Here is a 16214-nt window from a genome sequence, read left to right on the forward strand (position 1 = left end):
ATTAATGTTAAGTAATTGTGTACATTGGATGCTTTGTATTGGATATACGCGTCTCTCACCTGACAGACGTATATGATAGGAACCTTTATCTCCGCTGACAATTTCCCGTCGGTGCGACATGATAGTGACACCCGTAGTTGGATAGCCAGACTAGCTTGTCTGAGAAAGTTTTCCTTGGGCAGAATACTTGCAAATGAGAACAATTTCGATAGAACGCCATTTAAGATGTGCGTGCAAAACTTGAACTAACGAACCGATGTATGGGTCTAAATGTCTAGAGATTTTAAGAGATCCACTGAGCTGTGTTTAGTGAGGCTAGCTAGGCTAGGCTAGCTCACCTGGCTCACGGCTACGTGTACAGTGAGAGCCACAGCTGGAGCAGCATGATGGCAGGTCGGCAACAGGGCTGGGTTATATCAACATCATGTAAATGGGAATCTATGATAATGTAATTTTTATGATAATTTGATCTGAATGATCGTCTAGGGACGAAGGTGGAAGAATGGAGAAAGACTTGAATTGTCTCACCCCATTAATGATGAGAAGCCCAGCCTAGCTAATACTAGACCAGCTGACTAGGAAGAAATCAAGTGTTACTGTAACGTTGGCTAACTGCTTAATTATCTAAAGCAATTGTTAGTTTCCAAGTTTGAAAATGATGTATTCATCAAGAAGAAAACCCGTTCTGTATTTTAAAGAAGACAGGAGGTAAGAGTTCATTGTATCAACTTTGCTATTTGTAACAGCATCTTGGGGGTCATACTTGAATAGCAAATAATGTGTATGGCAACCCAGCCCAAAGAATCTGCCTTAGTCATTCAGTGCACTACTAGCCATATCCTGTTTTCATTTAGAAGTGATGCAACTACACAATATATCCAGTCTACTAGTTGGCACAAGCAAACGGGAGCCTTAAGAAGACTCAGAGCTTCTTAGGTATAAGAAGGTTTCGGGAAACGCAGCTATTGCTGATTGACTTGATTGGCTGTCAGTATGAGTTGTGAAGGTGGGTCTGTGTCTTGATTGGCTGTCAGTATGAGTTGTGAAGGTGGGTCTGTGTCTTGATTGGCTGTCAGTATGAATTGTGAAGGTGGGTCTGTGTGCTTGCAGGTTTCTGTCTGGGAGGTGCACCGTGTTCAAGCTGTTCGGTCTGTGCATGGTGATCGTGCTGGCCTCGCTGCTCTGGCTGCAGCTGGGCTGCACCGGAGACATGAACCGGGCGGGCGCCGAGGGCGGGCGCCTCCCTCAGCAGCCCTGCCGCCCAGAGAGACAGGCGTCCACCGTGGACGACCCCTCCTGGGGTCCTCACAAGCTAGCCCTGATCATCCCCTTCAGAGAGCGCTTCGAAGAGCTGCTGGTGTTCGTCCCGTTCATGCACTCCTATCTCAACAAGAAGAAGATCCGCCACGCCATCGTGGTCATCAACCAAGTGGATCACTACCGGTGAGAGACTTGTGATGAGTCACCGTTCATAAGGGCTCAACGTAGCCAGTATTGGGATTATGACAGCGTGGCTCAATACTGAGGAAATCAATGGGAGGAAAAACAGAACTTCCTCTGAGAGTGTAGATGCTGATCACAACCTTTTATTCAAACCCTTGATAAAGAGATCTAATAAAATAAAGCTTAGAAGTAATGACCTGTATTCTATGGAGAAACCAGGCCAGGTCCAGTATGTTTGTCTACCGGCTAAGAACATTTATAAAGCAATAAATTACATTAAATTACATTTTCTGAGTAAGAGAGGCTAAAAACATCATGGGAGAGACATGTCAAATCTAAGCCTGTTGCTGCCCACTGAACAAGGAACACTGTCTATCTAAGCCTGTTGCTGCCCTCCTGTGGCCAAAAACGGTAAATGCTCTCATGGTAGCAACATAGAACTGCAGGTTCTGGGACCACTGCCTCTTGTGGTAGCAATATAGAACTGCAGGTCAAAAACGGGACAAAGGGAAAAAGGGACATTTACTGGACATTTGCTGTTCTAGCTGCACGGCTGGCCAGCCACGCACAAAAAAGTACAAAATTATCTTTCCTTAATAACAATGCATTGGCACAAACCATAATTCAACAGTTCACATATTATAAAAAAAAAGTATACAGGTTCTTTATTTTCTACAGTCTCTTGGTTGAGTTTGCTTTCCCTCCGCTCCCGCGTTCACACAGGTTCAACAGGGCGTCGCTCGTCAACGTGGGCTACCTGGAGAGCGGAAACGACACGGACTACGTCTCCATGCACGACGTGGACCTGCTGCCGCTCAACGAGGCGCTGGACTACGGCTTCCCTGAGGACGGGCCCTTCCACGTGGCCTCGCCCGAGCTCCACCCCCTCTACCACTACAAGACCTACGTGGGGGGCATCCTTCTGCTCACCAAGCAGCACTTCCACATGGTAACACTCCGCCCAGACCAGGGGTTTACTGAGAGTCATGGAAGGAGCGTGATAGATTGCGTGGTGTAACATGGGTATAATATTGGTGTGTAGCTAGCTAATATATAAGACTACGTTTTACTTCTATGAAACCTCGTGATTCTGGCTATGAAGCTCATTCACACAAATATGCTACTATAGACCACTTGAAGGGAGGGGTGATGGAGGGGTTACTGAAAATAATATTTGTAGTAAAACCAAATAGTTTTTGGAGTAAAACACTTGTGAAGTTGTTTGTTTGACTGTCTTTGCTGCTGCAGTGCAACGGTATGTCCAACCGGTTCTGGGGCTGGGGCAGAGAGGACGACGAGTTCTACCGGAGGCTGAGGACCGCAGGGCTCCAGGTAACCAGGGACACCGTCCTCGTCCCTTACATGACGCCTCTCACAGTACCACACCCGTGAGCTGGCCACCACTGTGAGGTCATCAGTGTCCCGAGCTGATTGGACAGCCCTAGACAGTCTGTTTGACTGGAGAATATTGGATCAGGAATACAGATCAGTATATCAATATATCGGTCAATGAATGAGTCAGTTGATGTTATTGTGCCGTGTGTTACTCCTGTTCCAGCTCTTCAGGCCCAGTGGGATAACCACGGGGTACAAGACCTTCCACCACATCCACGACCCCGCCTGGAGGAAGAGGGACCAGAAGAGAGTGGCCTCGCAGAAACAGGTAGGAATCTCCTCACGCTGCTACTTCCTGTTTCTCCTCATGCTGCTACTTCCTGTTTCTCCTCGCGCTGCTACTTCCTGTTTCTCCTCATGCTCCTCATGAAGGTTCTAACGGAGTTCTCTTTATTCTTCAGGAGCAGTTGAAGGTTCTAACAGGTTCTCTTTGTTCTTCAGGAGCAGTTCAAGGTGGACCCGGCAGGAGGGCTGTCTAACCTGCAGTACAAGGTTGAGTCCAGGCAGGAGCTGAGCATCAGCGGAGCGCCCTGCACCGTCATCAACACCCGGCTGGAGTGTGACCAGGCCAAGACGCCCTGGTGCATGCTGGGATAGCCCCGCACCCTCCTCTGGCCCTGACCCAACCCGTCATGGTCCACCACCAGACCCCATGGTGTCTGGCTGGCTAGATGACCTTTTAATCTGGGCTAAAGCTGTTGAAAGCCCCCCCCCCCCCCCTGTGGTACAGATGTAGTATCTCACCCTACCCACAACCTGAACCTTCAGAGGAGAGAACGCAATACTGAACTTGAAGCCGGCGTCTGGGGATTGGAGTCCCCCGAGGCGCAGCACGCCGAGGAGCAGCACGCCCTACCCCAAAGCACGTCCAACCAAAACGGACAGACCACCTCCATCTGGGGGAGGTTTCGCCCAACCTCTCTCTTCTGGTCATGTGATTCCAGAGTTCCAGCTTGTTATGCCTGCTGCTCCAACCCAGGACCGTGGATGCTCCATCTGGGCCCAGAGAACTAGTCTTCAGCCCGTCATTATTTTAAGTCGATAATCATTTTTAAGTTGCCGTTTTTATTATTTTGTTCCAGCTCCTAGCTGCCTGATTTGGCATTCAGAAGGGAGCAGATCTCAAAAGGTCAGGGATTCATTGGATTCCCGATGTTGAGGACACACAGGACGTGAGGCTGCTCTCTCATTTACTAGAAGAACCGCTGTCCTTGACCTGGACTGGCTGCTCTTCATGGACCCAGTAGTCCCTGTAGACGGCGTACGTCTCGCTCTCACACAATGATTCCTCAGAAGTTTTTTGTTTTGCTTTCGACATTGATATGCTCTAGATAAGCATGTCTTTCCTAAGACTCTTCATCCGGAGACTTTTGAGAACCATGTTCTCATTTTACAGTGTGTCCAGTTTGGATTCAGAGTGCCATGTTTGAATTATGAATCAGCTATTTATTTACAGTTGGTCTTCACCAGGTGGACAGGGCATTATGGGGGTTTTCCTTCTTTAGGTCAAGTGTTGGAAGCCTTTTGGAGTCGTTGCCATTAACCATGATTTTTAAAGGTTTTCTCATTTCATTTTCAAATGTCAATGGTACCATTAATGTATTTGTACAATAGTCAGTATTTATATAAAGTTATCTCTTATCAAATCTGAGGTTGTTTTTCCTCATGGTCGATGTATTCAATAAAAATCCATGCACAACCATCAGGACTATTGTCTCGGTCTGCCAGGTCTGTAACTGCAGATTATTTACAAGTATCTTTATTTGTCAGGTGCTCAGAGATACAGAGTGAAACATGCAGTGAGAAGAAAGCAGGGTGCTCAAGTCACTGTGCTAAAAACAACACATTACAATTAGACAAAGATTTAACAATAGGACGATAAAAACAATAAGACAAGGATAAAAGATGTAAAAAAAAAAACAGCAGATGTTGGATCTAGTAGGTCCAATGTCCTGTTATAAGGATGTTGATATAGGATGCCCTATCTTCATATTAATAAGTAGGCCCTATCTTCATATTAATAAGTATGCCCTATCTTCATATTAATAAGTCAGCCCTATCTTCATATTAATAAGTAGGGCCTATCTTCATATTAATAAGTAGGGCCTATCTTCATATTAATAAGTAGGGCCTATCTTCATATTAATAAGTCAGCCCTATCTTCATATTAATAAGTAGGCCCTATCTTCATATTAATAAGTAGGGCCTATCTTCATATTAATAAGTAGGCCCTATCTTCATATTAATAAGTATGACCTAGTACCTTCATATTAATAAGTAGGCCCTATCTTCATATTAATAAGTATGACCTAGTACCTTCATATTAATAAGTATGCCCTATCTTCATATTAATAAGTATGCCCTAATAAGTATGACCTAGTACCTTCATATTAATAAGTAGGCCCTATCTTTAGGCACACAATAGGAAATATCTCATTGTCCTATAATCCATGGAATGAGCATGTCTATTCATGGGAGTGGCTTTCTGATAGTCAAGATGCCTTTCATGTCTTAATATATATATATATATAGCACATGTTTTCCTGTTCTTTCTGATGAGCGGTAGAATAGCCCAGCCGAGCCCAGGGCCTCTCACCAGGCAGGGGGGGGGGCAGCCCAGCCGAGCCCAGGGCCTCTCACCAGGCAGGGGGGGGGCAGCCCAACAATCAGCCTCAGCCCCTGATTGTGGAGACTCCAACTGTTTAATACTTTCTTTCAGAGGCAGAAAAATCTGTAATTAAGTGCCAGAGGCAAAATTAATCGATGCTAATGGGAGTGTGATTCTAAGGCTAAAGGGGCCTCTAAAACTATTAATTATTTGCAGAGGGGTTGGGGAGGCCAGGGGAGGCCAGGGACAAGAGGCCTGGAGACGGGGCTGCTATTTGGGACTCAAAGGGATCTTTGGCCTGTGTGATTCACATGGGCTTGATGAAAGAGAGAGGCAGGGGGCTTTTGTGGGTTCCCTGAGCCCGCGATTAGTGCTCCTGAATGGGAGTGGCATCTGTCCCGCTGCCCTGGGACTCGATCTCTTCTGGTATTCCCCTCTCAGCTCCCCGAGCAACATGGAAGAACTGCAACTGACAGCATCCTGATGCACAGAGGCCGTCCGACCTCCCGGGTCAAAGGTCGGCCTAATGCTCCCTCTGTCAAGGTGTTTCACATGAGTAAAGAGCCTCAGCTTCAATAGAATGGAGTAGAATACAATAGAGGCAGAATGTTTATCTATGGGCTGTTAGAGACTTAACTAAAGAAAATTCCCTAGTGAGAATTCTGACAATCAATCAGCAATCCATGTTCCCATAGGCGCCTGACATCAAACAACGATAAATCAATCTGTAGGCTACTAACCGAATTCAATTAATTATTATCAACATATAATTTCGATTATTGACCTCAAAACTGTGAATGAACAATGTTCTTTTTTTACTGAGATGTCACCATTAGATTTAAAGCGTCTCCAAATCTACTCCAAGAAGCGTCTCCAGAACCACTCTGACAAAATGGCTGAGCGATACGCGGTCACGTCTGCGCATGCTCCCCACACCTCTGTGACCGGGCGTCGCGGGCAGGTACGGAGGCTGCTGAGTGACGAGCTCTTCCTCAGAAGCTCCCGCTGATCCCAGTCCTCAAACACGGTCCCAAAATGGTCCTCGGCGGTGATGAAACAAGTTCCTCTGTCACAGAGCTCCACTAATCGTTGGCTAATAGACCATACGCGCAGTGTCGCCACTGATTTATGGTAACTGCACTTTGATTAACCAGTCAGTAGATGATATTGGGGGAGATTATTTATTGCTTTCCGGGCGAAAATTCGCAGGTAGGCTCCAGAACAGAGGTCTGGGAGAGACGCTTTCTGACAGACGACCAGCCGGGCGAGACACCGCGAGTTATGGATCGATCCTGGACGGCTCAGCAGCCCTTCTGAGATTTACAGAGACACTGATTGGACTTTCACTGACTGTTTCCCATCACTTCGTCTATCCTCTTTTCTCGAGCTATATGTGTACACTTTTAACACTATGTATCAACATAGTAATAAGAAATGCTTTACAATCGAGTCCCTGGTTGGCAAAGACGCGAACTCTTCTCAGGCGGGGGACGAACCGATCCGGCCCACCGCGCTGAGGTTCACGGAACCACTTCACCCGGCTCCGTTCGGAAGTTGCTTCCAGAACTCCGGCAGGGCTTTGTACGGTAATCACGACATGGTGTTCCCCGAGCCGGGGACGCACACGAACAGCTCCGGGCTGCCTCTGCACCCGCTCCAAATCCCCTCGCAGGCTTTCTTTAACCCGCACCAGAGGGAAACATTGAATTTCTATCCGTGGGTTCTACGAAACCGATATCTCGGACACAGGTTCCAAGGTAGGCTGTGATGTGCTTTTATAAAACTCATGATGGCAAAGTAATTAATACATTGCCCAAATGTTGTATTGACAGGCATAGCCTATATGACTGATTCTTGATGCACATTTTACGCATGATATTCATTATAAATAGTTACATAGGCCTAGCCTACCAATGATCTGGTCCTCTGGAGTGATAGACTGTCGTTATTCATTTCGCATATAGATATTGTTGTGAAGTTGTTATGATATTAACATATTAACATATATAAAGCTTGGAAATAGTGATGTATTTAATGTAAGAGACGAAGACAATGGCTGCTATATGCCCAATCAAATTAAAGCGAAATAGGCTACAGAAGGCCCAAATACATTACAAAAGCTTTTCGCACGGGAAAAAGTTTCAGATCTCAAGAGATCTATGCGCAATTAATTGAGTAATTGTTGATAAATGGATAAATAATGGATTATCTATATTCTACAATTGATTGATTACAATTAATATATATATATATACATATATATCTATATATCTGTTATTGTAGCCTAATAACAAGAAATTCAAAGACCATCGGCAAATAGTCAGATAGATATTTTTTCATCTAGGTTTTTATTGTTGTCCTGTCGGAGTGTATTTATTAGACCATAACAGCCCTACATGTGTTCTGGGTAGTTACAAGAAAGACTATCTCCACTGCAAAACGAATTAAGACTTTCTTGTTGGAAAATGCACATTGGTAGATTGCTGTTTTTTTTTCAGAGATGAATTAGAATTCGCTTGAATTCTTAAGCTATTATTATTATTATTATTATTATTATTAGTAGTAGTAGTAGTATTTGTAGTAATAGTAGCAGTAGTATTGTTATAATAATACTACTACTACTACTACTACTACTAATAATAATAATAATAATTATTATTAGTATTAGTATTCGTAGGAGTAGTAGTAGTAATATTGTTATTATTATTATTATTATTATTATTATTATTATTATGCTAATTTAACTCAACAAACAAAAGATAAATTCAGGATTCAGAGATATTTATCGTAGGGCTACACTACTAACCCCATTTAAGCAAATTCAGAGTATAGAGAAATTGACTTAAATTGAAGAAACAGAAAGGACTAAAACCACACGTCAAACTTCAACTAACGACTAGAGTTCAGAGCGCTTTCCTTAGGTTGACTCTCAATCGCATAGACTAAGTGGTCCCTTAAAAACCAGTCTGTCAAAAAAGACACATGAATATTCAGTCTGCTTGACTGCGCGTGTCAGGATAAATCACACCGATATCTCAGCCTCATTCAGAAAACCTGCCACCTTGTTCATGAAATCTGATTTATTGTTAAAAGCCAAATTCAACAAACTAACTTGGTACACTTATTACACCAAGAAAATAGACTTATTACACCAAGAAAATAGACTTATTACACCAAGAAAATACTTATTACACTAATACATTTGTTTTATCTATAGTGTGGAGAGAGAGAGAGAGAGAGAGAGAGAGAGAGAGAGAGAGAGAGAGAGAGAGAGAGAGAGAGATGGGCAGTGTGTCTGAGGTGCTGTCAAGCGGGACAATATAAACAGGATGCTAAGTCTGTTCTATGCGTGTGAGCACCTTAAATCGTTAGGGTGCATTTCAGTGTGTACTCAGCTATCTCTAGAGAGTTTCTCATGACACATCTATATTCATTAGACATCTTCAATGACAGCAAATATGCAGAGGGGTTCATTTCTAGGCAAGAAGGTCAAGATTAGAGCTATTTTCCCAAGGTATCTGATTATTCAGACTACTAGGTCTACTCTGTTATTGTTCAGACAGACAGACAGACAGACAGACAGACAGACAGACATGATATCATATTGACAAGTTCATGTTTCCCATGGAAAATCATGTGATATTTTGAGTGCCAAGAAAATTAGCCTGAGCCATAGATAGATTTCTAGAGAGCTCCTTCAGACGCCTCCAGGCTCCCGTCCTGTCACCTGTGTGACGGTGACCTGGCGTCCCCGTGCTGAGTTTACACTCCGCTGCTCTGTGACAGACGACTTGCGTCGCTCCCTCTGACGCTGCTAGGGCCCCCTGATGCTGCTAGGGCCCCCTGACGCTGCTAGGGCCCTCTGACGCTGCTAGGGCCCCCTGATGCTGCTAGGGCCCCCTGATGCTGCTAGGGCCCCCTGACGCTGCTAGGGCCCCCTGACGCTGCTAGGGCCCTCTGACGCTGCTAGGGCCCCCTGATGCTGCTAGGGCCCCCTGATGCTGCTAGGGCCCTCTGACGCTGCTAGGGCCCCCTGATGCTGCTAGGGCCCCCTGACGCCGCTAGGACCCCCTGACGCCGCTCGGGCCCCCTGATGCTGCTAGGGCCCCCTGACGCTGCTAGGGCCCCCTGACGCTGCTAGGGCCCTCTGACGCTGCTCTGGCCTCTGAGCCTCACAGGGCTTCAGTAAAGCCGTCTGAGACCAGGAGACATGGAGCCTACTGCTGAGTCAGCATGTAGGGCCTGTTTACAGTGTTGGGAAAGAGCAACGCCATGTTAACTTTGAGCATAGTCCTTTGGGCATGGGGATATACAGTATACAGTAAATACATGATGGTTTGGGGATATATACAGTAAATACATGATGGATTGGGGATATATACAGTAAATACATGATGGTTTGGGGATATATACAGTTAATACATGGTTTTTATGATGGGCTGCGCAGACGGCAGTCAGCAGGACGAGCGATCGCAGCCGGACGCGTGTAAACAGAGCAGATATTCAGCAGCGCTGCAGGGGCAATAAGAGAAAACCTTCTCATCCTCATCAGTACAGTCATTACAGTTTTGACAAAAGGTTAAACTGCCCCCTGGAACAAACCCCCACCCTACTGAAGATCCTGACATCATTGTCGACCGCTGAGTGGAAGTGTGACTTTATTTGCAGTAATTTAGACAACAAGCTGATTCCATCCTGTCTGCTCCACATACATTTCACTGACATTTGCTCTAAATATCCAAATTCCAAATGAATGGGAAATCATAATAAGTGTCCTGAATATGCTGTAGTGAAGCTGCTTTCTCATGTCTTCCGTCCTCTCATTTAATTATGTCCTCCTGTCAGTTTTTGCATATGAATATGACTGGACGTACCCAGTGTCATATATTGTCATGTAGGTTTGGCAGGCGGCCGTTGCTCCAGCCCTCCCTGTGTCCCCACACTGCCCCCCCTGTCCCCACGCTGCCCCCCCCCACGGCCGTTGCTCCAGCCCTCCCTGTGTCCCCCACGCTGCCCCCCCTGTCCCCACGCTGCCCCCTGCCCCCCCCCCCCCCCACGGCCTCGGTCCAGCGGACGTTGCGTCCCGTGCTCTGAGGTCACGTTCGCGCCGCCTGGTCCTTTCAAGCGAGGCACAATCTTTTCATACAGCGGTCGAATCATTTCAAGACGTATTTGCTTATGTAAAATATTCATCTCCTTCATGCGTGATTTTAATAAACGGACGAGGAACCCAGGAGCCCAGATGTTGTCTGTGGTCCTGAGAAAGTCACGTACAGTCGGCAACACAATGACACAGAAAAACGGAGTCACTTCACTATTGTCTGGTGTTGAATGAAATCAGACATGGGCATGAGATTCGATTTGCTTAATTTCACATCACTACTTTTGCAACAAATGATTTTTGCATTTTTCCAACCTGCAATATTTACGTGTCTGGCGCTTGAGGGGTGGATGCTTTTTAAATAGTGCACACTAGCGCCCTCAGTGACTCAATGAACGTCTGTCTGTATACACATGAGTCTGACCAATAGGAGAGCAGAGACACAGACCTGAGTGAGATGGATGGACTACTGGATACCATTCAGGCCTTATAGGGGGTTTAATTATTGATGTTGGAAATGCCTACTTACAAAATATCATTCTGATAATTCATTGATATGAAATATAACATTTAGTTCACCTCAGAACAAATATGCATCTACGTTATTTCCACAGAGACATGTAATTTATCTTCTTTGTGAAACAATCTGATTTCACAGCATTAAACCAACATTTATTTGAGTTTTCATCAGGGAATCAAATATACTTTGTGTTTAGATGTGTGTGTCGTCTTTCATAAGTAGTTCTGTCTGTGTTAGAAACAGACCAGGGTCTTTATCCGTCACCAGAGAAGCCTGTGCTGTAGATGGATGATGCTAGCAGCCTGTGCTGTAGATGGATGATGCTAGCAGCCTGTGCTGTAGATGGATGATGCTAGCAGCCTGTGCTGTAGATGGATGATGCTAGCAGCCTGTGCTGTAGATGGATGATGCTAGCAGCCTGTGCTGTAGATGGAGGATGCTAGCAGCCTGTGCTGTAGATGGATGATGCTAGCAGCCTGTGCTGTAGATGGATGATGCTAGCAGCCTGTGCTGTAGATGGATGATGCTAGCAGCCTGTGCTGTAGATGGAGGATGCTAGCAGCCTGTGCTGTAGATGGATGATGCTAGCAGCCTGTGCTGTAGATGGATGATGCTAGCAGCCTGTGCTGTAGATGGATGATGCTAGCAGCCTGTGCTGTAGATGGATGATGCTAGCAGCCTGTGCTGTAGATGGATGATGCTAGCAGCCTGTGCTGTAGATGGATGATGCTCGCAGCCTGTGCTGTAGATGGATGATGCTAGCAGCCTGTGCTGTAGATGGATGATGCTAGCAGCCTGTGCTGTAGATGGATGATGCTAGCAGCCTGTGCTGTAGATGGATGATGCTAGCAGCCTGTGCTGTAGATGGATGATGCTAGCAGCCTGTGCTGTAGATGGATGATGCTAGCAGCCTGTGCTGTAGATGGATGATGCTAGCAGCCTGTGCTGTAGATGGATAATGCTAGCAGCCTGTGCTGTAGATGGATGATGCTAGCAGCCTGTGCTGTAGATGGATGATGCTAGCAGCTGAGTCGACATCGTTCAGTCAGTCATGCTACACACCATTTCCTGACTCCCCATGACAGTCAAACGTGAGCTGCATCATATCACATCTCCATCTCTGAGGTGAGGAAGTCCACACTAGAGCAGGTCCACTGTGTGGAGGTTCAGGACAGCACAGAGAGATCAAATGTCACTATTCAAGTCTCTGTTTTGAGTTTCAAAAACACACAAAAACTGTCCGAGTCAAATAAGAACAGGACAGTATGGTCCCAGGTAGGATACAAACAGTGCCTGTCTGCTGTAGTCTGTTTGAGTGTCTGTAGTCTACACCTGCTGTAGTCTGTTTGATTGAGTGTCTGTAGTCCACACCTGCTGTAGTCTGAGTGTCTGTAGTCTACACCTGCTGTAGTCTGTTTGAGTGTCTGTAGTTTACACCTGCTGTAGTCTGTTTGAGTGTCTGTAGTCTACACCTGCTGTAGTCTGTTTGAGTGTCTGTTTGAGTGTCTGTAGTCTACACCTGCTGTAGTCTGTTTGAGTGTCTGTAGTCTACACCTGCTGTAGTCTGAGTGTCTGTAGTCTACATCTGCTGTAGTCTGTTTGAGTGTCTGTAGTCTACACCTGCTGTAGTCTGAGTGTCTGTAGTCTACACCTGCTGTAGTCTGTTTGAGTGTCTGTAGTCTACACCTGCTGTAGTCTGTTTGAGTGTCTGTAGTCCACACCTGCTGTAGTCTGTTTGAGTGTCTGTAGTCTCTACCTGCTGTAGTCTGTTTGAGTGTCTGTAGTCTACACCTGCTGTAGTCTGTTTGAGTGTCTGTAGTCTACACCTGCTGTAGTCTGTGCCGCCGTAGCCACACCTGAGCATCAAACCAGTGCTTGCATGACTTAAGAAGTTAACCTCTACACACACTCACATGAGAGCCGGTGTCATACCTGTCTGTCAACTCTGAACTGTGACCCCCCCCCCTCCGCCTATCTCTCTCTCCCCCGTCCTCCCTCTCGTCTGTCAGGGGACGACGGCAGCCCGGAGAACCTGCTCCTCCACGCCGGGCCCTTCTCCAGGAAGCCCAAGCGCATCCGGACGGCGTTCTCGCCCTCGCAGCTGCTGCGGCTGGAGAGAGCCTTCGAGAAGAACCACTACGTAGTCGGAGCCGAGCGCAAGCAGCTGGCCAGCACCCTGTGCCTGACAGAGACACAGGTACCTTCAGCGGGTTGGGGTTCTGGGTCGGGGGTTCTGGGTCGGGGTTTCTGGGTCGGAGGTTCTGGGTCGGGGTTCTGGGTCGGGGTTTCTGGGTCAGGGTTTCTGGGTCAGGGTTCTGGGTCGGGGGTTCTGGGTCGGGGTTCTGGGTCGGGGGTTCTGGGTCAGGGTTCTGGGTCGGGGTTTCTGGGTCAGGGTTCTGGGTCGGGGGTTCTGGGTCGGGGTTTCTGGGTCAGGGTTCTGGGTCAGGGTTCTGGGTCGGGGGTTCTGGGTCGGAGGTTCTGGGTCGGGGTTCTGGGTCGGGGGTTCTGGGTCGGGGGTTTTGGGTCGGAGGTTCTGGGTCGGGGTTCTGGGTCGGGGGTTCTGGGTCGGGGGTTCTGGGTCGGAGGTTCTGGGTCAGGGTTCTGGGTCAGGGTTCTGGGTCGGGGGTTTTGGGTCGGGGTTTCTGGGTCAGGGTTCTGGGTCGGGGGTTCTGGGTCGGAGGTTCTGGGTCGGGGTTCTGGGTCGGGGGTTCTGGGTCGGAGGTTCTGGGTCGGGGGTTCTGGGTCGGGGGTTCTGGGTCGGGGTTCTGGGTCGGGGGTTCTGGGTCGGGGGTTCTGGGTCGGGGTTCTGGGTCGGGGGTTCTGGGTCGGGGGTTCTGGGTCGGGGTTCTGGGTCGGGGGTTCTGGGTCGGGGGTTCTGGGTCGGAGGTTCTGGGTCGGGGTTTCTGGGTCGGGGTTTTTGGAGTTATCGCTTTTCAGGTGTTCCAGGTATTTTGGTTGAAATGTTAATATGCAGAAGGTGAGACGACGCTAGATCGATGTGACGGAACTGAGCGGTGAGGAGAGTAGAGGGATATGAGGACATGTTTAGTCTGCCCCCACGCCTCCCCCTCCAGGCTCCGCCCCCTCCAGGCTCCGCCCCCTCCCGTCAAAATCACTTTCCAAACCAGGGAGGATGTTGTTTGTCTGCAGTAGCTATGGAGATGGGCGAGGCAATGCCAACAATGGCATATTTCACAATTATTTATGACCTAGTTTCCCAATCAAAGTCAGAACCACTCCAGTCAACGGAGATTTCTCAACAGTATCTTAGGTTTTTGCAATCATCTAAATTTGACGTATATAAAAAGTATATCGGCACTTCACATGGTTCACTGTTCTGATGGGTAGGCAGGTTTAGTACGGCAGAAAGCCCTAAAAGAGAACATAGAAAGAAACGATGATTTTCACTATAGATCCATTTACTAGATGATTATCTGAGGCATAGCATAGGGGAGGTGACAGTGCTGCTCAATCAAGTTTCAAACAAATAAGACAGAACAGCTTTTCATGTTCATTTACAGTAGATCATGTCTTTTGATCGTATAGAATATGAGCATATGATGCACACAAAAATAACAAGATATGTCATCATTTACACAAATACGTAAATAAAGATTTTTTGAATTTCCATAGACATACGTAAATAAAGTCTTCTCTGCGCAATAACTGATGCAGATGAGATGTGTTGTTGGAGTGAGGCTGTGTGTGTGTGTGTGTGTGTGTGTGTGTGTGTGTGTGTGTGTGTGTGTGTGTGTGTGTGTGTGCTGCAGGTGAAGGTGTGGGTCAGAACAGATGAGATGTGTTGTTGCAGGTGAAGGTGTGGGTCAGAACAGATGAGATGTTTTGTTGGAGTGACGCTGTGTGTGTGTGTGTGTGTGTGTGTGTGTGTGTGTGCTGCAGGTGAAGGTGTGGTTCCAGAACAGACGGACCAAGCACAAGCGTCAGAAGCTGGAGGAGGAGTCTCCTGAGGCGCAGCAGAAGAGGAAGGGGAGCCAGCACGTCAGCCGCTGGCGCACGGCCACGCAGCAGGACAGCCACGAGGACATCGACGTCACCTCGGACGACTGAACCGCCAGCATGGGACAGCCAGTCTCTCTCTCTCTCTCTCTCTCTCTCTCTCTCTCACACACACACACATACACACACACACACACAGGGCTCAACTTAGTCTGGTCCCATCATTCTACACCAAGGACCCATGTGGGACCCCTGGTGATTGTAAAGATCTGTGTTGGACACCTCCAAGAGTCGTGTGATTGGATCCTGGTCGGACTCTTCGATGGGCCGGTACCTGGACTCTGTAAGGGTTCGCTGTGTTGGTTATCTGACCCAACCTGAGGTTAGATGGACATCATGAACAATGCTGCAGACATTTTTTTGGATTGAAAAACAGACTGATATGACATTGCATGGATGCCAGAGGGCCGTGCAGGTCGACCTTTGACCTCAGCTCCTGGACAGACAGCATGTTGCTCCATCATCACAGCTCTACCGACCTCTGGAGAGAGAGAGAACCTGCCAATACACTAAGGTCTCCCTGCAGTAGATATGCTACTTCCTCATGTTGCACAAACACACATTTAACTAAAAAAGTCATTCCTCTGTTCTATGGTTTTTTGTTTTGTTTTAAATACCGACTGGATGCACAATGTGTGGTATTGGTGAAGCAACTTCTGCAAATATTTCTACTCTTCACGACTGGTGGGCTGATTGAATAACCCCTCCAAAACTTCAGATGCTAAAAATCATAGGTGGCATTTTACAAAGTTGGATAGCAGACTCATTCAATTATTTTGGCCGTTAAACTTGTTATTTATGTAAATTAGAACGAAAAGGTATTCTATGCATCAGAATGTAGCCTCCTGTACATATGGACGTGTTCCGTGTTTGGTTTTTGCTGCATTGGAACTAAACTGGCCTCTTGTTTGTTACGTCTTTGCATTCTCTACCATTCCATAATAAGTAGGGGGTGGGCATGCCAGCTCCACCACCACAATGACGAAAACATAGAAAAAAAGACTAAATATACCTCAATTCTACATGTATTTCAGCAACCATAACCTGGGACACCATCATAGCACTTCATGTTTTTTTTTTTTCAATTGTTTTGATATAGATGTTAGAAATAATGCACTATAATGATACTT

At 46.9% G+C, this 16214-nt stretch overlaps 2 protein-coding genes across 2 annotated transcripts; both read left to right on the forward strand.

Annotated features, from left to right (window-relative positions):
• The first annotated feature begins 469 nt into the window (after nt 1-469).
• Nucleotides 470-3853, forward strand: b4galt7 (xylosylprotein beta 1,4-galactosyltransferase, polypeptide 7 (galactosyltransferase I)). The gene is made up of 6 exons (XM_084459458.1): nt 470-708; nt 1111-1443; nt 2167-2392; nt 2692-2775; nt 3002-3106; nt 3280-3853. Exons 1-6 carry the CDS (start codon nt 656-658, stop codon nt 3433-3435), a joined length of 957 nt encoding a protein of 318 aa, XP_084315584.1. The 5' UTR covers nt 470-655; the 3' UTR covers nt 3436-3853.
• A 3004-nt stretch (nt 3854-6857) lies between these two features.
• Nucleotides 6858-15135, forward strand: emx3 (empty spiracles homeobox 3; the record flags this gene model as incomplete). Its single annotated transcript, XM_084459502.1, has 3 exons — nt 6858-7203; nt 13077-13264; nt 14968-15135. The coding sequence occupies 3 exons, from the start codon at nt 6858-6860 to the stop codon at nt 15133-15135; spliced, it is 702 nt and encodes a 233-aa protein (XP_084315628.1).
• Between the last annotated feature and the right edge of the window lie 1079 nt (nt 15136-16214).

The sequence above is a fragment of the Borostomias antarcticus genome (genome assembly GCF_949987555.1).
Source record: "Borostomias antarcticus genome assembly, chromosome: 28".
Lineage (NCBI taxonomy): Eukaryota > Metazoa > Chordata > Actinopteri > Stomiiformes > Stomiidae > Borostomias > Borostomias antarcticus.

What these genes read in the sequence shown, in the direction of transcription:
- b4galt7 (XM_084459458.1), top strand. Translation starts at nt 656, where the DNA reads ATGATGTATTCATCAAGAAGAAAACCCGTTCTGTATTTTAAAGAAGAC. An exon ending in TATTTTAAAGAAGACAGGAG is followed by an intron (nt 709 to 1,110) that starts GTAAGAGTTCAT and finishes GTGTGCTTGCAG; the next exon opens with GTTTCTGTCTGGGAGGTGCA. An exon ending in CCAAGCAGCACTTCCACATG is followed by an intron (nt 2,393 to 2,691) that starts GTAACACTCCGC and finishes TTGCTGCTGCAG; the next exon opens with TGCAACGGTATGTCCAACCG.